The sequence below is a fragment of the Chanodichthys erythropterus genome, chromosome 11, assembly GCF_024489055.1.
Source record: "Chanodichthys erythropterus isolate Z2021 chromosome 11, ASM2448905v1, whole genome shotgun sequence".
NCBI lineage: Eukaryota > Metazoa > Chordata > Actinopteri > Cypriniformes > Xenocyprididae > Chanodichthys > Chanodichthys erythropterus.
The window spans coordinates 51,966,367-51,987,725 of record NC_090231.1 but is presented as its reverse complement, the minus strand read 5'-3'; the positions used below and the strand labels follow the sequence as shown (position 1 = coordinate 51,987,725).

General features: G+C 35.4%; 2 protein-coding genes across 2 annotated transcripts in view; one reads left to right on the top strand and one right to left on the bottom strand.

Moving 5' to 3' along the window:
* The window catches only part of LOC137030044 (adhesion G protein-coupled receptor A3), a 62,363-nt gene extending 55,681 nt beyond the window's left edge, over positions 1-6,682 (bottom strand). Inside the window, exon 1 of the mRNA XM_067400005.1 lies at positions 5,638-6,682. Coding sequence (XP_067256106.1) covers positions 5,638-5,858 — 221 coding nt within the window. The 5' untranslated portion in view covers positions 5,859-6,682. The remainder of the gene's footprint in view (positions 1-5,637) is intronic.
* Positions 6,683-11,578: 4,896 nt separating this feature from the next.
* On the top strand, positions 11,579-20,168 carry LOC137030874 (cytosolic beta-glucosidase). The gene is made up of 5 exons (XM_067401373.1): positions 11,579-11,742; positions 12,120-12,344; positions 13,525-14,333; positions 14,477-14,600; positions 18,685-20,168. Exons 1-5 carry the CDS (start codon positions 11,667-11,669, stop codon positions 18,894-18,896), a joined length of 1,446 nt encoding a protein of 481 aa, XP_067257474.1. The 5' UTR covers positions 11,579-11,666; the 3' UTR covers positions 18,897-20,168.
* Positions 20,169-21,359: the final 1,191 nt, after the last annotated feature.

The window sequence follows — 21,359 nt, the reverse complement described above, 5'->3', positions numbered from 1 at the left end:
GACGTTCTAACAATTAGCATTTGAATGAGCATTTGGCTAGGCACCTGCAGGTCTGCAAGTGCTGGAGACAGATGGTGAAGATACAACCTTATCTTGATTTTCAGAGGTTTTACAGGATCTATAGACACCAAACAAATAGCAGCACTGGAAAGCAAAGAGCAGCAAAACATGCTTGCACAGTTTACATAAGTTATTTCTTCTGCAAGACAAAATCTTCCCAAAAAATTAAAAAAAAACGTGGACTACAATATCTGCAATAGTTTTATTTCTTTGTTATTTGTCAACTGATATTTTCTTGTTGAGTTGAAACCATGAAAGTTAATCAAAACTTTTGAAGGGTTAGTTCACCCAAAAATTAAAATTCTGTCATTTATTACTTACACACCTGTAAGGCCTTCGTTAATCTTCGGAACACAAATTAAGATATTTTAGTTGAAATCCAATGGCTCCTTGAGGCCTCCATAGCCAGCAATGACACTTCCTCTCTCAAGCTTCATTAATGTACTAAAAACATATTTAAATCAGTTCATGTGAGTACAGTGGTTCAATATTAATATTATCAAGCGACAAGAATATTTTTTGGTTCGCCAAAAAAAACTAAACTTCTTATTTAGTGATGGCCGATTTCAAAGCACTGCTTCAGGAAGCATCGGATCATAAATGAATCAGTGTATCGAATCTGTCACGTTATTTCAGCCAGTTTGACACGCAATCTGAATCATGATTCGATACACTGATTCATTTGTGCTCCGATGCTTCCTATATAAGTCGTTATTTTGTGTTTTTTGGCGCACCAAAAATATTCTCTTCGCTTTATAAAATTAATATTGAACCACTGTGCTCACATCAACTGATTTAAATATGTTTTTAGTACCATTATGGATCTTGAGAGAGGAAGTGCCCATTGCTCCCTAAGGAGGCCTCACGGAGCCATCAGATGTCAACAAAAATATCTTAATTTGTGTTCCGAAGATTAACAAAGGTCTTACGGGTGTGGAACAGCATGAGTGTGAGTAATAAATGACAGAATTTTCATTTTTGGGTGAACTAACCCTTTAATGAATATTTGAAGCTTTTCTGAAATCTATCCCACACTGCCTTGCTAGTTACCAGGTGTGCTTTAGGGAGGACAGCTCCGTCCAGGTGTAGCTTTCAACACTTGCCTAAGAGAAACAATCTCCATGACTGCGCTCACATAAAAAGACAGCTGCACAAACATGATCCACTTACAACAGAAATTGCTATAAACCAATCCCAAGCACTAAGAAACAATGTCAACGTTGGGCGGAGATTTAGTAACTTTCCTAAAGCCATTTGCAGGATATTTAAGAAGCAGCACTGCATAAACTCTCAAACTCCATATCCAAGCACAAGTCGCAGAGAAACGGAAGTAGTGGCAGAACTTTTCCTCTATATTGTGATGCAAATCCAAGTGTAATAGATTACCGAACAAAAAAAAAAAAAATGTATGGAAGGGACTTGGATTTAAGCATCGGTTTGATGATTGGATTTTCAAGATGTTGGACTCAAAAACACAGGCAGATGAACCCAAGTTTGCAAAATGACTAAATGATTGAGGAAGACGTGCATATAGCACAGAAATAAGTTTGTTGTTTCACTGGAAGATTGGTATGACATTTTTAATTAACAATTATGAGGTCAAAAAAGAAGAAACATGGATGCATCGTACAAATTAAGATCTATACCATGCATGTAGAAAACTGATGGGGTGAATTTTCATTTCATGTCGATCCACAACCAGTTAAAAAAAAAAAAAAAGCAATCAAAATGCTTAATTTCACAAGGATGTAAATGGGGACTGTTGAAAGGGTGGCATAATAAACCTACTGACCCCACATATGTGTGTGAGGTGAAGGATATCCTACAGCAGGTTGAGGAAAGTAATTGATTTTCAGGGTTAGAGAAGGTCAAAATAAGTAGTAGGACTCCATGGATAACTAGTGTCGGCCCCTCCATGTGAAGTGACAAAACTGCTGGATTTGTGGCCCTTAAACACTCTCAACCTATCTGTAAATAGCCATTCATGTGCCAAACCATGAGACACCATGAATGAAGTTTAAATAAGTTTGGCTATTGTAATGCTGAGACTTCCTGTACAGGGTCTGAGAACTTGACACTGCTGAATTTCAACAACTAATCTCATTCAACAGGAACAGCTCACAAAGCTTCACCAATGGAATGCTGAGAAAGTGTTATAATATCAACCTAGGGTTCCTAAATCAAATGTTAACTTTAGATTAGCATGTCACCATGACCGAAAACGTTGCTAAAGTAGCAATATGTAAAACTTGTTGGATGAAATATCAAGAGGTATCTCGAACTTTCCTATGACTGGTTTAATTCAACACCTTGCAGCATATAGAGTTCAACTACCCAATAATAAGTTTATTTTTGGTTTTCAGCTAAAAGAAAACTTTTACTTCAGTTTCAGCACAAAAAAAAAAAAAAGTAGTGAAATAAATTTTTATACACACCTAAATCAAGGTTTCAACAATGCGACTAACAGTATGTTTATTTTCCCAAAGTCTTTGCTTTTACATGCATTCTTCCTCTCTTTTTAAACTCAGCACAGCCACATGAAGAGAGACGAATGCACCATTCAGGCTTTCAGACATGCTTGATATCCATCTCTGAAAGACACCGTCACGTGGGCCTCTTTTCATTTAAACTCTAATAAGGCTGCACTGCCAGCCACAGATAGAGCACAGGCCAAAACTAAACCAAAAATAATTATTCTTAAGATCCTAAAAAACATATTCAGACTACTAGTCTTTAAATGTAAAAATATTTGGTAACATAGCATAACATTTAAAATGTTATGCTATGTTACCAAATATTTTTACCTTTAAAGCGACCCAGAAAAATCTGTCATTTACTCACCCTAATTTCGTTCCAAACCAATAAGACTAATAGTGTCTTAAGAAGAGAAATTAAAGAGGTTTCTGTTCCTCCACCTGAAGTCCACACAACCAAAACTTAAAAGATCCAAAAAGGCTGTAAAGGTGTTGCAGCGGTTTTGTGAAATCTTTTGAAGAGGTATAATTGCTTTATATGATTCGCAGATTTAATTAAGCTTTCATTTACATGTAAACAATGATCAAAACGCACATATAGCGTATCACATCTGGTAAACAGGGAAGCTCATGTTTCTCATTCATCACACACCAGCTTCTGTGTTTACCAAGTGTGATGTGCTCCATCTATGTGTTTAAACCACTTTTTGTTTTTAGATATAAATAAAAACCTTAATTAAATCTGAAAGTGGGTAATTGGATTCTTTATGCTGTTTAAGGGTGTCATGTTTTCATTTAAACCATTCATAGTTTATTCAGCAACAAGCAGCCTCTCGATATTTCAGCCAAACTCAAATTTTACATTTGGAACAACATGAAGGTGAGTAAATGACAGAATATGTTTTTTTTTGTTTTTTTTTGGGGTGAACTATCCCATTAAGTAACAAAAGCTAAAGATCACACAGTTCACTAATATCTAAAGTAGCCATGCAAAACAAAATTTGCACACGGTTGCCAGCCATTATGGCTTACAATGTACATGTTACCCAAAATTAAGTCAAATATAGCAATTCAATTTTATAAGCGTTCACTGCTAATAAATTATGTCCTGCTATTGTTATGGCCATGACCATTTTATGGCTGAATCCACTCTATGTATTTATTTTAATCATAGTTAATTGTAGTCAATAATGTGAATCACAGTTTAAATGGACTAATAGTGTGTGTGTGTCCTATAAAAGGTTTAATCACAAAAAAAGTTAATCACTCTTAGTTCGCCAAAAATTAAAATTATGTCATTAATGATTCACCCTCATGTCGTTCCAAACCCGTAAGACCTCCGTTCATCTTCAGAACACAGTTTAAGATATTTTAGATTTAGTCCAAGAGCTTTCTGTCCCTCCATTGAAAATGTATGTACGGTAGACTGTCCATGTCCAGAAAGGTAATAAAAACATCATCAAAGTAGTCCATGTGACATCAGAGGGTTAGTTAGAAGTTTTTGAAGCATTGAAAATACATTTTGGTCCAAAAATAACAAAAACTACAACTTTATTCAGCATTGTCTTCTCTTCCGGAATCCTTTCCATTGAATTGATTCCATTGAATTGATTCCATTGAACTGATTCCATTGAACTGATTCCATTGAACTGATTCCATTGAACTGATTCCATTGAATCCTTTCATCTGTCGGCGTTGGTAATGCACCTATGTCGCCGTGGTTGTTTTTGGCGATAAGGACATCCGCGACATGCACGCTTACACACCATTTTAAAAAATATAGCAATACCAAAATACAAACAATGTAGAATAGCTTGAATACAGCGTGCGTCTCCCTCAGACTGTAAACGAAGCTCTGACGCACCGGATAACACGTCAGCAGCGTCACTGCGGAGTCGTGAACGCGGATTGACAACAGACCCGGAAGAGAATACAATGCTGAACAAAGTCGTAGTTTTTGTTATTTTTGGACCAAAATGTATTTTTGATGCTTCAAAATGTCCCAGATGTCCGAATCGCCAAAAACAACCATGGCAACGTAAAAGTGCATTACCAACGCCAAAAGATGAAAGGATTCAATGGAATGAATTCAATGAAATCAATTCAATGAAATCAATTCAATGAAATCAATTCAATGAAATCAATTCAATGAAATCAATTCAATGAAATCAATTCAATGAAATCAATTCAATGGAATCAATTCAATAGAATCAATTCAATGGAAATGATTCATGAAGAGAAGACAATGCTGAATAAAGTCATAGTTTTTGTTAATGTTGGACCAAAATGTATTTTCGATGCTTCAAAAACTTCTAACTAACCCACTGATGTCACATGGACTACTTTGATGATGTTTTTATTACCGTTCTGGACATGGACAGTGTACCGTACATACATTTTCGATGGAAGGACAGAAAGCTCTCGGACTAAATCTAAAATATCTTAAACTGTGTTCTGAAGATGAACAGAGGTCTTACGGGTTTGGAACAACATGAGGGTGAGTCATTAATGACATCATTTTCATTTTTGGGTGAACTAACCCTTTAAGTAAAATAATGAGACTTGAGAATTGTAGATAAGCAAAAAGATAAGCAAATTTAGGCCTGGTTTCACAAACGGGACTTATATTAAGCCAGGATTAGGCTTTAGCTTTTATAAACATGCATTAGAGAAAAAAAAATAAAAAAATCTGGTGTGCATCTTGAGACAAATCAATAGCTCTGACATATTTTAAGATATGTCAGTGCAAGCTGCTTTCAGTTAGAACAGCTTAAACATGCATTTTAGTCTGGGACTAGGCTTAAGCCTTGTCTGTGAAACCAGGGGATAGTATCAAATGATCAGTTGACTAAATATTTATATGTATTTATTTTGTATATTTAATAAATGTTTGTCAAGAACACAATTTAAGTCACTCAGCTTGCCCTGTATGACTTTTGAAAAATCACTTTCTTTTTTCAAAAGTTTCCCACAAGGACCAGAAGTCATGAAGTCAAATTGCAGGAATGCCCCTTGTGATATCTGGTTAAGGGCATTTTTGAGATAAATGACTGTTAATGTTAAAACACAATATGTGAGGTGAGGTAAATGAGTGTTGACTTACAGTGTGAGAGTTCTGTTGGGAAATGATTCAGTAGAAGGCACCTGATGGAGCTCCATGTTACTGCAGGCCACTTTTCTGTCCACTGTGTCCCCAGACGAAGAGCTTTTCCCTCCTGCACTTTTGGAGTTTTCATAGAAGTTACATTTAATCGATCCTGCAGAGCTCAAACCCCTGAGCAGCACAAAAGCCAGGAAAAAGACGCAAGTAGCGCCCACCGACATAACTCCTGCCTTCGTTGATATCCACACGGCAAGAAGAGGGGGTTAGATTAGCATATAAATAGCCCAGAAAGCCTTTCGTTGTTGTTGTTTATATCTAAACACGATCTCTGCGGTGAATATTCGTCAAAAGCCATTAAGCAGAGACGCTGGTCAGCACTCCTTTAAGTCATGGTCAAAATACTGACTCGACACAACATTAGATTGGTCGATTTATCATGGTTTTAAGCAGTCCGAAAGGAAGCGGTCGAATATCCTTCTTTGTTTTCCACGAGAATCATTGTACAACTCAACAAACCTCCTCCAGCTGATTGTACTACGCAAGTTTCCACTGTTTTACACGAAGCATTTTCTTTGTTTCTAGTCAAAGTGGAGATCTCGCTCCTGCGCTAAAAGAGAGACAGCTGCAACCATCCCGAGATAACAGTCTCACAAACTCAAGGAAATCTGTTCACGTAAACTTTTTCTCTGTGCTATTCTCATTGCACATTTTAATTCCAAAAGAAAGCGAAGGAGTTTCCAGACGGTAGTTATTCTAAGATTCTCTAAAACAGGTCATTAAACCCGATATATCCGCGTGACGAAACAATAAAACCATTCTTGAGAAACTGAATGCGTAAAGTTGGTTTCCACTTTGCGACTGTACCACATAAGCTTAAATGGTGCTATCTACAACGGCGGTAAAACGCTTTTCGAAAGCCACGAGCGGAGTGTGTAACCCAGAATCCCAGAGTGTGATCTTTGCAGTCGGTCAGACGGTAAGCGCGTGAATGTGTCCAGCGCCGTTCAGTCCATTGCGGAGAGTGTTGCTGTTCTCTGAGCCTCGGGCTCCATGTTCCATTTCCTCCCCTGACGTCATCATAGGTTTGGTCTGAACTCCAGTCAACTCCGATTGTTGTTGCCCATGCCCAAACCTTTCATTTTAAAAAAGATATTTTCTTTTATACAGACACTTCAGTAAGTAGGCCTATATGTCAATAGAATATATCCTCAATTTCTTTTCATGATATACCAGTCAAAAGTTTAGAAACATTTTTAATGTTCTTGAACGAAGTCTCTTATGCTCATTAAGGCTGCATTTATTTCATAATAAATACAGAAAAAAACAATAATATTGTGAAATATTATTACAATTTAAAATTATGGTTTTCTATTTTAATATACTTATTTCTGTGATCAAAGCTGAATTTTCAGCATCATTACTCCAGTCTTCAGTGTCACGTGATCCTTCAGAAATCATTCTAATATGCTGATTTATTATCAATGTTGGAAACAGTTGTGCTGCTTAATATTATTTTATAACCTGTGATACTTTTTTAGGATTCTTTGATGAATAAAAGGTTAAAAAATATCTGCATTTATTTAAAATATAAATATTTTGTAACAATACACTATCGTTCAAAAGTTTGGGGTCAGTCTTTTTTTTTTCTTTCTTTTTTTTGAAAGAAATTAATACTTTTATTCAGCACGGATGTGTTAAATTGATAAAAAAAAAAAGTGATAGTAAAGATTTATATTGTTAGACAAGATTTATATTTTGAATAAATGCTGTTCTTTTTAACCATTTATTCATCAATGAATCTTGAAAAAATGATCACAGGTTCCAAAAAAATATTAAGCAGCACAACTGTTTTCAACATTGATAATAACTGAGCATCAAATCAGCATATTAGAATGATTTCTTAAGGATCATGTGACACTGAAGACTGGAGTAATGATGCTGGAAATTCAGCTTTGCATCACAGAAATAAATTATATTTTAAAGTATATTAAAATAGAAAACCATAATTTTAAAATGTAATAATATTTCACAATATTATTGTTTTTTCTGTATTTATTATGAAATAAATGCAGTCTTAATGAGCATAAGAGACTTTGCCAAAAAACATTAAAAATAGTAATGTTTCCAAACTTTTGACTGGTAGTGTAAACCATATATATATATATATATATATATATATATATATATATATATATATATATATATATATATATATATATATATATATATATATCCATCCATGAACAAAGTTTTTGCAATCACTCCCTACTCTATCATTTTTTATAGAGGTAGGCTGACTTCTCAAATCTTCTCAAAAAAAGACATGTCCCTGATTAACATATTGTGTTATTCCTGGAACAACATCATTCCTGTCTGAAAATTTACCCAATCCCTGGTCACCTTGATTTTGCCAAAGTAAGAAATGTTCCTGGATCTGAATCAACATATTTTGTTGATCCTGGAACAACATTCCTGTCTGAAAATTTAGGCCTAACCCTAAACCAAACCCTACCCATAATTTATCCCTAAAATAAGAGGGAAATGTCAGCTGAATAACACTAATGTAGAAGCACCTAACCCTGACTGTAAGCCTAAACTTGACATAAACTGTAAACCGTCCACCAAATCTGATCTGATAGTAATGTTGTTCTAGTGTCAACAAAGATGTTGATCCAGGAACATGTTCTTGGTGAAATCACATTCACCTCATATCCATATTCATAAACCTAACCCCTACTCATAACTTATCCCTAAAATCAGAGGGAAATGATAGGTGAACTGTGCTTAAAGTGGAAAAATAAAATGGCAGTACTACGGATGCTCGGTTCAGAACGTGTTGCCTTCCGTACGAGAAACTTTTCGGAAGTACAGGTACGATAAAGGTAAAAATAGAGAAGTGCCGGTGTGGTGAGAAATTGAGTCCCCTCGGGAATTTGGTCTCCTTTAGGACCCAGAGTGATCCCATTGGTTCAACGGACTTTTAATTGGTAGTATTTTTAGTGCCTGATTATAATTATATAACTTCTCATTCTTACTGTTTTTTAGTTAGCTTATGTACTAGCATAGCATACATCTACCCGATTAGTCTGCAAGCTTATATTAGGTATGTTTTTTTGCTTTCAATATAGTTCCCAATTACATGTTTGAAATTAATGATGACAATTAAGGGTGCAATATGTAAGATTTTCTGTCTGCTAGAGGTCGCTAGAGACCTATTCAAAACAAAGGTGTAGTTTGATGATGCCAAGTTTGAGAGCGGAATCTTGGGAGATGTGGTCTTCACCTCACAGCCAGTGGAAAACAACTCGGGAAGAAATCATGTTCATATATGAAATTATTAACGTTACTGTAGTATGAAGCAGAGCAGGAGCGAGTGTTGTGGGAGCTGAACGAGGCCGCTGGAGTGATTGTGCAACACACGTCTCACGAGCAGCGGGACTTTTATTATGCCACAGTTGTCGGCGCCGCTTCCGCTTTTCCGGTCATGAGTATGAGGTAACACAGCTCTGTTTATCATATTAGATACATTTGAGTGTGTTGATAATGTTATAACGTTACTCTGTGCGTTCGCTCAGTGGCTGCTGTGAGACACTGTTACACACTGCAGTAAGATGGATCGATTTTAGAATATCATATTAAATGCTGGATGGCTTGTGTTGATAAATAGCATGCAATTAATTTTAAAAGCGTATTGTATGATGGAGAAAATTCTGTATTTCTGTTACTAAAAATAAAGCTGCATCTGATTATGCTATGTTAGCTACTTGACAAAATAGTGTTTTTCTCTGAGGCATGGTAAAGCATGGTACTCGCAAAAAATCAAGAAAATTAGATTTAAACAATAAGACTAAACGTGCTGAGCTATATAACAATAATTAGTTTTCTGTCTATAAACGTAACCAAACAGTTGTTCCCTTGTCTATTAAAACATAATATATATTAATATATTAAAACATAATATGCGTAATATATTAAAGTGTCTTTGGTGTTTCCATGGTTTTTACAAATTAAAACTGGAAAATGCGGGGTAATACGGGTTTGACGAAATTCATTGGAGAATCTTCACATGTCCCGGAGCTTGGTTAAAATTGCAATTTTCTCACAATTTACAAATAGTTGGAAACATTTGGGATATTGTAAGTACTCAAGTGAACAAAATATATAAAACTGGCCTAGTGATTTTTGGATATTTTACTGCAAATTTCTTACATATTGTACCTTTAATTTATTAACTAATCTATATACTATACCACATTGCTATAATTGTGTAAAATCAATATTAAATTACATTTACATAGCATAGTATGTTGCAACAGTTCTTATCCTTATATAAAAAATGTTCCCCTAAAATCAAAGGGAAATGATAGCTGAATAACATTAAAGGGTTAGTTCACCCAAAAATGAAAATTCTGTCATTTATTACTCAGCCTCATAAAGACCAAAGGTCTTATGGGTGTGGAACGGCATGAGGGTGAGTAATAAATGACAGAATTTTCATTTTTGGGTGAACTAACTCTTTAATGTAGAGGCACCTAACCCTGGTTGTAAGCCTAAACTTGACATAAAATGTAAACTTGTCCCTGCAACCTGACTGGTTGATTGGAATGTTGTTCCAGGATCAACAAAAATGTTGACAGAGAGACATGTTGTACTTGGTGAAAATAAATGAATAAATAAATAAATAAATAATCTGCTCTTGTGAATTCTTGACCCCTTTTGCTTTATCATTCTTAACCCTCTCATCAATTTTGAGTTTTAATTTAGATTTCTAAGACTATGAGTTTTAGTAATTTCCATTACTTTTCCAGGCCTGCAAATTGCACTTAAAAATGGCCCTTTTTACTAAATATTTTCCTTGATAATAGGTCATTTAAACTTCATTAAAAGGTTGCTGATCTGTGACATTCAGTACTTCATTTAAAACTATTTTAAACAGTGTGCAGTTTTATGACCTCACCTCACATTCATTAAGAGACTATATATTTCCATTTGTAAAAAATCATTTGTAACACCATGGCACTATTTAGGTTATAAGGTTATAACACAAAAAATATGCTTTTCCTTATACATTATTATAAATTTTAACCTAGAATTTGTCTGAATATATATATATATAAACTTTGTCATCTAAACATGTAAGAGACAACTGACCCACTTCTAAAGTTAATGAAAAAGTACATCCATTTCCTTTAAAGTTATGGCTTTCCTTTACAAAACCACAAAAAAAGTGCAACACAATACTAAAGGATCCTTGATCTATTGTGTAGGTGCTCATTTGTTTTTTTGTGGCCCTCACAAAATGCTCTCTTTACACTGCAGCAATACAAACAAGTTTAGACAGGTTGGCAGCAGTAAAAAAAAAAAAAAAAGTTTGCCCTATCTGAACAACCTGAAGAGAACAATGCCTTGTGTGCAGCTTTTGTGACTCTGAATCGAGCAGAGATGTTTCTGTTTCCTATGGGAACATCAATCTTTCCCATACATTGTCATTATGATCAGGAACAATTTAAAGCCGTGTGTAAAGAGGACTGCACCTCATACAGGTCAAAGGTCTCTGTCCTCGGGGCTATTCAGATTTCATTCCCATTTGTGTTATTTGCTTTTCAGTCTCTTACGAAACATGAGAAAAGATAAAGTCCTGTATTTCAATTCGATGAGCCAAAAGACAAATGAACATCTCCCATACAATAGCCAAAAAGTCACTAGTGTAAATTAAATAAAATGTTATACATTTGTATAATCAATTCCCATGTAGTAACGTATTTTAACGGTGTTAAATGAACAACAACAACAAAAAATAGTTTAAAAATTAAAATGTATCTTGTAAAAGATTCACTCGGTCTCGTGCTGGAGGTGCGCGATGACGTAACACGCAGGGGCGTGCTGACGTTCACCGCTGACTTTAAGCAGCGCTATTATCGAAACTGAAGCAGCAGAGCATATGCAGGATTTAGTCGATAACAAGTGTTTTTACTCCCTTTAATAGCGCGATAACTTTGTCTACTTTCCCCTTCATCGTTGGCTTAAAAATGTCTTTACTGGATGTCACCGTATTTCCAAAAGACTTTGCGTGGGGAGCTGCGACTGCTGCTTATCAAATAGAAGGTACATTTACACTGTAGTGTTCATATTTACTGTAGTAAACGTCGCGGTGTTTATTGAATTTGCTTCACGACGTGCAGATGCAGCATCTGCAGAATGCATGCAATAGCAACAATTTGCAGTGTTTTTAATTTGGTATCATTATATTGTCATGTTTTTTGGACAAATACCATAGTAATTTTATGGTCTTTTTTCTTTAAAGTACATTATAGTACTATGGTAGTCTGATATCACTGTACCATAGCACTGCTTAAAGGTAGATGTGGACTGTTGGATTGTTATTCTGTAGCAGTCAAATTCTCAACTTTGTTATTTGAAAGTTGTACATGACAAAAAATGAAATGAGATTATGTATAATGGGTTCTTAAACTATCTTGCAGGAGGCTGGAATGTGGATGGTAGAGGTCCCAGCATATGGGACACATTCTGCCATGCCAAAGGACGGGTGTTTGAAGACCACACTGGAGATGTAGCCTGTAACAGCTATCAGCTCTGGAAAGAAGACCTGAAATGTATCCAACAGCTTGGTCTCACCCATTACCGTCTGTCCATATCCTGGTCACGGCTCCTTCCCGATGGAACCACAAATCATGTCAATCCGAAAGGTGCTCAGGGCAAAATTACCCTTTGTGTGAGGTTCATAAGAGTAAAAAAAAGTCAATCCCTTGTTCTTTTTCTGTGCTAAACAGATTTACAAACACTGTAAATGATACTTTGAAATATTTTTTTACTAAAAAAACACAAAAAATAAAATGGGATATAGGCCTAAATAGCAAAAGTATTCACCAGTAGGAGCAGGAAATTATGAAAAATTAGTCAAAATGCTTCTAGCATTCTTAATCCACTAAAAAAATTTGAGTAAGCAAAGCATCAACTTTTGTGTGTTTCTTGGGTTTTGTTTCAGCTTCAAATAATTGTTTACCATTTTACCATGTTTAAAGTTATTTTTTATGGAATATTGCAATGTTTATTATAAATTATTTATCTGTGCACTTTTTTAATTCAAGTGCCCTTGTAATGTTTAATCAAAAACCAGCTACATCTCTTTTCTGATGATGTGTTACTCACATGAAATTATAGCAATTGCCTATTACGGTCCAATTAATAGGTTGTTTGCACATGACGTCATGAGTCTGGAGGGCAGGGAGTGATTTTTCTATAAAGGATTCCTATCAAAAACGTAAAAATTTGTATGTTTTGCGTCGTTTATGGTTGCTCAAATCGTTAAAATCGAGAACCCAGAGGTGTTTTTATCGTTTACATAACTTATACCGCTTTTTATAACTTATTTCATTTTTTAACTTTAAAAGTTGTCACCTTTTTTAACGTTTTGCGTCTGCTGATACTGAAATGAATATGGATACCTGCTTACCTTTTGTTTTTGACATGGTTAAATATTCACATTCTTCATGCTATCGTTTGCAGGGAAGAGAAGCTATTTTATCCCATTGAATGGTAGTTTGATGTTTTGTTTCAGTTTCAGTTTTGTAGAATTACGTTTCGGTGACATGAACTCCATGAAATCTGCATTCAGCGCGGGAATTGAAGATCGGATTTATATCCGTTTTGCGGAGAAACATTTATGTGGCCATGTGTAAATTCAATCGCTTTTTTAAATCAGATAGCTGTCTGATCAGAAAAAACGCATGAAGTAACCAGGTGTAACAGGCCCTAAATGATTTAAATGTTTGACAGTCTGAGTTTTGGCCTACTTATTGTTACCTAAATCATTACACTCCCTGAAGTTGCTTACCTGCGTGTTTGACCATTTTTCATAACCCTCAGGTGTGGCGTATTATAACAAAGTGATCGACGATTTGATTTCTTGTAATGTGACGCCCATGATCACATTGTGGCACCTGGACCTACCTCAAGCCTTACAGGATCTTGGTGGATGGAACTCGACAGATATTGCTGACATCTTTGAAAGTTATGCCAGGTTTTGCTTTAAGACCTTTGGGGACAGAGTAAAGCTCTGGATAACACTGAATGAGCCCTATGTTTGTGCCAAGTTGGGCCATGAGGATGGCAAATTTGCCCCTGGGATCAAAGATCCAGGAATATCAGTCTACTTGGCTGGGCATAACATGCTGCGTGCCCACACCAAAGCCTGGCATACTTATAATGATCATTTCAGGTCTTTACAAGGAGGGCAAGTGTCTCTTGCTCTGAACAGTGACTGGGCAGAGCCGTTGGACCCGGGCTGTCCTAAAGATGCTGCAGCCACTGAGCGCTACGAGGCTTTCACTCTGGGCTGGTTTGCCTGGCCTGTGTTTTGCACAGGAGATTACCCAGAGTCCATGAGGTTCAGGATTGAGACTAGGAGCTTGGATGTGGGATACAAGCAGGGCTTACGGCTACCACACTTCTCAAAGGAAGAGCACACTCCTCTGGGTACAGCGGATTTCTTTGCACTGAACTATTACACGTCTCGGAAAGTAAAAGATCTAAGTAGTGCTAGTAAGAACAACAAGCTCAGTTTTGTGGGGGATCAGGGGGCAGAGGGGGTTGTTGACCCATCATGGCCCATATGTGGGGTTCAATGGTTGGCTGTTGTTCCTGACGGATTGCGGAAATTGCTAAAATATATAAAGGTACTTTTATTTATTTGTACAAGTGCACAATTTTCTCTATCTTCCTTTTATTTTTTATTTAATTAGGAGTATATTTATTAGTGATTTATATATTGGCATATTAACAAAATAATTTACATTTGCTTGTTTTTTTTTTTTTTTAGGACACCTATACCAGTCTGCCCATCTATATCACAGAAAATGGCTTTTCACAGATGGGCCCAGTTCAGATTGAAGATGCCGACCGCTCTCAGTTTTACCAGGACACTCTGCAGGAAGTTGGCAAAGGTACTGTCATATTACCACTGTAGGCATGTGACGGTATCAAATTTTCATGTTGCGATTAATTGATGAAGCTTTTATCACGGTATACGGTATTATCGCGGTATTAAAATAAGTTGCAAAACCATTTTTGTCATAATTTAACAGGTTTAAGAACTCTTTTTTTAATAAAACAAAAACAACTCTGACTGAAATTTTTAAACAGATTAAAATGCAAAAGAATTAGGCTATAATGAACAACAGACAACACTTTACTCTATTTAATGCATTAACTAAGATTGAGCAATAGCTACATTTGTTACAGAAAGTTTTTTTTGTTGTTAATGTTAGTTTAGAAACACAACTGATTATTGTTAGTTTTATCTCAGGTTCATTAAGTTATTTTGATTTTAGTAATGTTATTAAATAGTAACTAAGAAATTAACATTAATTAATAATAATTAATACTTTATAAGTATTTTTATTGTCAGTTTAGTGATAATGAATTAACATGTTAACTAATGAAGCTGTAAGTTTTACTGAACAATAACAAATAATCAGAACATTTCTAATCATTAGGGCATGTTGTAGTCCAGATTAAAATATAAAAATGTTTAGGTTTGAAAATAAATTACTTTTAAGTCGTTTTTAAGTATTCAGTATTTGGTGCTGTGATGAACAACACTGACAGATTACAAAAAAATGAATGAAATTACTTTGTTTGCACGGTTTCCGTGGTAACCGCTGCACGCTGCTGTTCCATCAGCGCCCTCTGCTGTCAGAGAATGAACGCGCACTTTCATTCAGCTCGTCTCCTTGTTCCGCCATGTGCTTCTCGTGCACGTTGGGATTGTTTACATCTCTGAGCGCGTGTCCTTTTGACGCAGAATACAGCGGTGTTGTGCATTTTATACGATTGATGGGTAAAGTATTCTTAATTGCCTTATAAAAAAATAATAATTGGTAATAAATTATTATTTACGGTATTCTGAAGTGCCGACGATTACAATATCGTGAATATTCATTATCGCGATTTATCGCATTACCGAATATCGGCATAAGTCTATACCACTGCGCAATGTATAATAAAATAACTGAAGAGTACAAACCAAAGTTAATTTTATACAGACTAGTAATGCCCTAGTGAAAAAAAGAAATGTGCTTCAAGGCAAAAGAAAATAAGTTTTTCTTTAAAAAAGTACTTGCAGATGATATAATTTAATGAAATAAAAGGCCACTTAAGTGTACTTAAAGGGTAGGTATCACACACAGGTTCTACCAATCTCATTTGAATCTTGAGTACCTATAGAGTAGGATCGCATCCTTCAGATCTCCGAAAAGTCTTTAGTTTTGTCATATTTATAAAAGATAGATACGGCTGTACCGAGTCTTTCTGAAAAAAGCAGCTCCTGGAGGCGTGCCTGCTGTAGGCACAGCTAAAGAGTCACGAGCACACGCAGCTTTTGTGTAGAGATCGTCTGCAAGCTGCGAAATAATAAAAAGGGAACAAAACTGTTTGTTTTGTTTACATTTTATGCACTTGCATGCCGATTGCCAAAAAAACATCTGATGCAGCTTTACTCGCCACCCGCGATCTGCAAATCCAGCGACAAACTAGGACTTGTTTACAAAGCATCATCACAAAATTCTGGGAACAAACAAACATACACGCACAACCGGAAAAACAAACTTCATCCACTGTTCCCTTAAAGGTGCCATTGAATTGAAAATTGAATTTATCTTGGCATAGTTAAATAACAAGAGTTCATGGAAATGACATACAGTGAGTCTCAAACTCCATTGTTTCCTCATTCTTATATAAATCTAATTTGTTTAAAAGACCTCAGAAGAACAGAAATCTCAACATAACACCGACTGTTACGTAACAGTGGGGGTGTACGCCCCCAATATTTGCATATGCCAGCCCATGATCAAGGCATTACACAAGGGCAGCCAGTATTAACGTCTTGATGTGCACAGCTGGATCAACAGACTAGGTAAGCAAGCAAGAACAATAGCGTAAAATGGCAGATGGAGCAATAATAACCGACATGATCTATGATAACATGATATTTTTAGTGATATTTGTAAATTGTCTTTCTAAATGTTTCGTTAGCATGTTGCTAATGTACTGTTAAATGTGGTTAAAGTTACCATCGTTTCTTACTGTATTCATGGAGACAAGAGCCGTCGCTATTTAAATTTTTAAACACTTGCAGTCTGTATAATTCATAAACACAACTTCATTCTTTATAAATCTCTCCAACAGTGTAGCATTAGCCGTTAGCCACGGAGCACAGCCTCAAACTCATTCAGAATCAAATGTAAACATCCAAATAAATACCATACTTCCGCGATTAGACACGCTGCATGATAAACACTTTGTAAAGATCCATTTTGAGAGTTATATTAGCTGTGTGAACTTTGTTTATGCAATGATAGAGTCGAGAGCTCGGGAGGGGGCGGAGAGCGCGCTATTTAAAGGGGCCGCAGCCTGTATCGGCGCATTTCTAATTATGCCTCAAAATAGGCAATTAAAAAAATTTAATTAAAAAAATATATGGGGTATTTTGAGCTGAAACTTCACAGACACATTCAGGAGACACAGGACTTATATTACATCTTGTGAAAAAATGTTCGATGGCACCTTTAATGCTGGGTTCTTTGGGAAACTGAAAAAGGTAATCTTTCCCTCACAACCAAAAACACACTCCTTTGGTGACAGTCTAATTTTGGAGGCTGCGTCCTCCGGAGGCTGCATACGTCATCAATGATGTCTTATTTAAGAAAAGTAACCGTAATAGAATTGATTAATATTCGTTGTGAGGTGTAAAATACGGTTATTTCTTTCTTACGTTGCAATCTAACGGTTATTTTTCTTAAATGAGACCGATGATGTATGCAGCCTTCGAAGGGTGCAGCCCCTGAATTGGGACACAGCCATTGTTGAAAATTCTCTCAGCTTCCGTAACCCGAACGAAGCGCGTTGATGGGCGTGCTCTTGCTCTGGTTGGTGTGTGTGTGTGCACGCTTCTCAGGGAGAAGTGGCCATACAAGGAATTCAGCCCTTTATTATGTGATAAAGGGCCATACTCGGAAAAAACTCTCCGAAACACGGTCCGAATCGGAAGTAGTGTATTTGGCACAGAAATATTCCGTCATACGTCCAACTTGTTTTTTTGAAACTTTGGCCATGTTTAGCATGAGAATGCAACTCTTTAACAGTGTAAATAAGTCAGAATGCATGAAACAGAATTACACCCCCCTTTAAAAAAAAAAGAGTACAATTTCATGACATAATTAAGTACACTTTTTTTGAAAGTGGACTTTGTAAAAATGTCAAATGAAAAGGTTTTTTCTTTAAAAGTGCATCTTAAATAATTATTTTAAAAATCTTTGTTGTTCACTTGTTTGTACACTTTTTTGATGTGTTGACTATATAACATACTAAAGAAGAATGTGTAATGTACTAGATTATTATTAGTGTACTGTTATTCACTATTACATTCATATTTTAAATGCACTAAATTGCAACTTCATTGTTGCAAATGTGTGATCATAAACATAGTTATAAATACATGTATATAAATACATGACATATTTCTTTAAAATTAATCCCTCTTGGAAAAATTAATTCCATTTTTTATTTAAAGCAATTTTTGGGCCACTCTATACAGTTTTAAGTCATGGAAAAGTATCCCTAGTAATGTATATTCACAGTATTTAATAAATTACTTTACTATGAGCAGAATGTTGTGCTTTATTAAATATTTTTTTGGTTCTTTTTCTCTATTTCAGACAACAATAATCAAAAAGCATGGGATCCTGTGTTACTTTGCTTGATATCCTCCAATGTTGTTTTTGTGATAGTAATTATCACACTCCTTGTTGATAACTGCAAACTGGAATTACATTGCTGTAATAAATACTCTTAAAAGTATGCTTATTTATTTTTCACAAGGGTGACTGTAGTCCTGAAATTGTAAAATCCAGTTATTCCTTGTAGCTTTGAGACCCAGACTTCTGTAAGAATTTCAAATCTATATACTATATTATAATATGATAGGAGCTCTGTTTTGAGGATCAACTGCATGATGTGTTTGTCTTCCAGCTATCAGTCAAGATGGAGTGAATGTAAAGGGATATTTTGCCTGGTCACTGCTGGATAACTTTGAGTGGAACGATGGCTTCAGTGTGCGCTTCGGCTTGTTTCACGTGGATTTCTCTACACCTGAACTGAAGCGCACCATTTACCGCTCAGGTAGAGAGTATGCTGCTGTGATATCCAAGCATCGCTCTCAGACCAAACTGAAGAGCATTTAACAACATTACTAAGAAACAAAAATCAACATTATATTAAACATGAAGAAATGACATCAGGAAATGTCTAATGAAAATGATTTGCTTTAGCTGAGTTCAAGAAAATCAAGGTTTCAGTTTGAGTGTTTTGTTGATGTATGCTGCCTCTGTGTGGTCCAAAATGGTATTAAATTTGGAACAGCATTCATATTGGCTGGAATTGCTTTATGGCAGATCTACAGGCATTACACAGTCACAGTCCTAATAGTGTAAAATGAGAATGTGTATGAGAAATTAATGTAACAGTTTGTAGTAATTTTATATGCAAACTGAAGTGTCGTTAACTGGATTGCACATGTAATTACTAATGAAAATGAGGTTATGCTAAATCTAACTGCAGCCTTAAACTCCCAAGGGAGTAAATGACTTTAAAAATTAGGGTTCTAATTATTCACCCAGTAACAGCCATTATAAATGAACAAAATTCAAATTCGACATTCATATTATTATTTTAAAGAATGTTTGAGTGTTGTTATTTTTTTTTATCAAATTGTATTGTTCAAATTATTTGAAACGGAGCACAAGTGTATTAAGCAACATTGGAAGTGATTTTTAATCCAGTCAGGCTTTATACAGGTTTTTTGACTCTAAATTAGTGTATTTAATTGTAACATTCAATCACCTCCGCTGATGGACAATTATAAAGGTGTCAAATTAATGGAGACACATTTTTATTGGACTATACTTGTTATATTTTGACAGACCTTATGAAATATTCAGCAACAAGGGAACTCATTAGATTAATATAAATTAACTGAATAATTTAGCTGCTAATTAACTATTTCCAGTATGAAGTAGATTATATTCAAAACCTGAACTTGTGTCTCAGTCCTAACAGGGTTCCCACGATTTAAACCTGGAAATATCGTTACATTTTTGTGCTTTTCAGCCTGGAAAAAGTCACGGCAATTAGCCAATTTTTGGTTATGATCAAATATTTCACTGGGTAAAAAAAGGCTTTTTGTGAGTGCATTCTCTAAAAAGATATTTTTAAAAATCCTTATTTATTAATCACAAACCACTCGATAATTCATGGAAAAGCACTGGTTAAGAGGTGTGGGAACCCTGTTAGATGAGCATCCTATAGTTTTCAGCATCTGTGACAGTATGTGCTGATTGATATGGCTCCAGTGTTGGGGGAGATGCCAGCAGGGAGTGAAAGATGGTCCAGGGGAATAAAGAAGTAGAAACAGAGATAGCCTGCAAGATAAAGGCAGTCTCAATGAATAATCCACAGAAGAAGAAGAAAAACAAAGTGTGTATGCAAGAGAATCCATTTCAAAGTGCCTTATAATAAAGTCAGATTCAGTATTCCTTTTATGATGATGCAAGTGTTCAATTTTGTCTTTTTCATATCATAATTCATCGGCAGACCAGAAAGTAACAATACACCAATAACTAATGTTTTATGTTATTACAATACTTGAATGAAGAACCTTGTGAGTGACAAAATGCTTCCAATCAAAGAAATTTTGAATATTTGTCAAATGAACATGACTGAGGCCTTCCTCTGCGAATTTACCAATTTCTACAAAATAGAACATTGAACATAAATGTAAATGTTTATATTAAATATTCTCAAGCCCAGATTTCCCGATTTTAAATCAAAATGATAGACTATGGAATTAATATTTTACATCTTCGGTCAGTAGGCATTCACAAAGATAAAAAGATCTTTTTATGGAAATGTAAAGGATAGAGCATAGGAGATGGCAATAAAAGTAAACTCTCCCATACTGTCGTGACATTCAATTGACTGACTACAGCCTGTTTGGACTGAAGTGAATGGGAACACTAATGGCACAATTACAAGGGATTCGCCATTTCTGCTGGCATGAGGACTGTACTTTCAGCAGCCAGTTCAGTGTGGCATGTACATTTTAAGTTCCATTTAGTCCTGAATAATAGGCACTCACTGTGAACTGTCATCATCTGAGTGGCTGAAAAAGGCCTCCCTTGGGCCCCAATAATGACAGGATTATATTCTCAATTGATACTGCAGAGTCTTTGTTTGTGCAAGATCCTTTTTTTTTATATTAGCTTCTTTATATTTTTTTCTATAAGCTTTAAACCACAAGTCTACAAAGATTATTGCATCAAGTACATTGCTATTTTTACTGAAAAATGATTGGAATTCACACATTCAAGCATGGTCTCTGCAAACCATAACACTGAAAAGAGATTAATATTGACAGTAACAAAAACTAATGTCCTCATAATTTCTGTTCAGCCATATTCTTTCGTTCACCCTCTTTTGAAACGAAAAAACAGTGTTGCAGGTAATGCATTACCATTAACGTGAGTAATCAGATTACTTTTTCAAGTAATTTAATGCATTACTTTTAAATTTACAATAAAAAAATCTGAGTTTATTTTTTTCAAATAAGTAACGCAAGTTACTTTTTCTTATTTATACATTGAAATCTT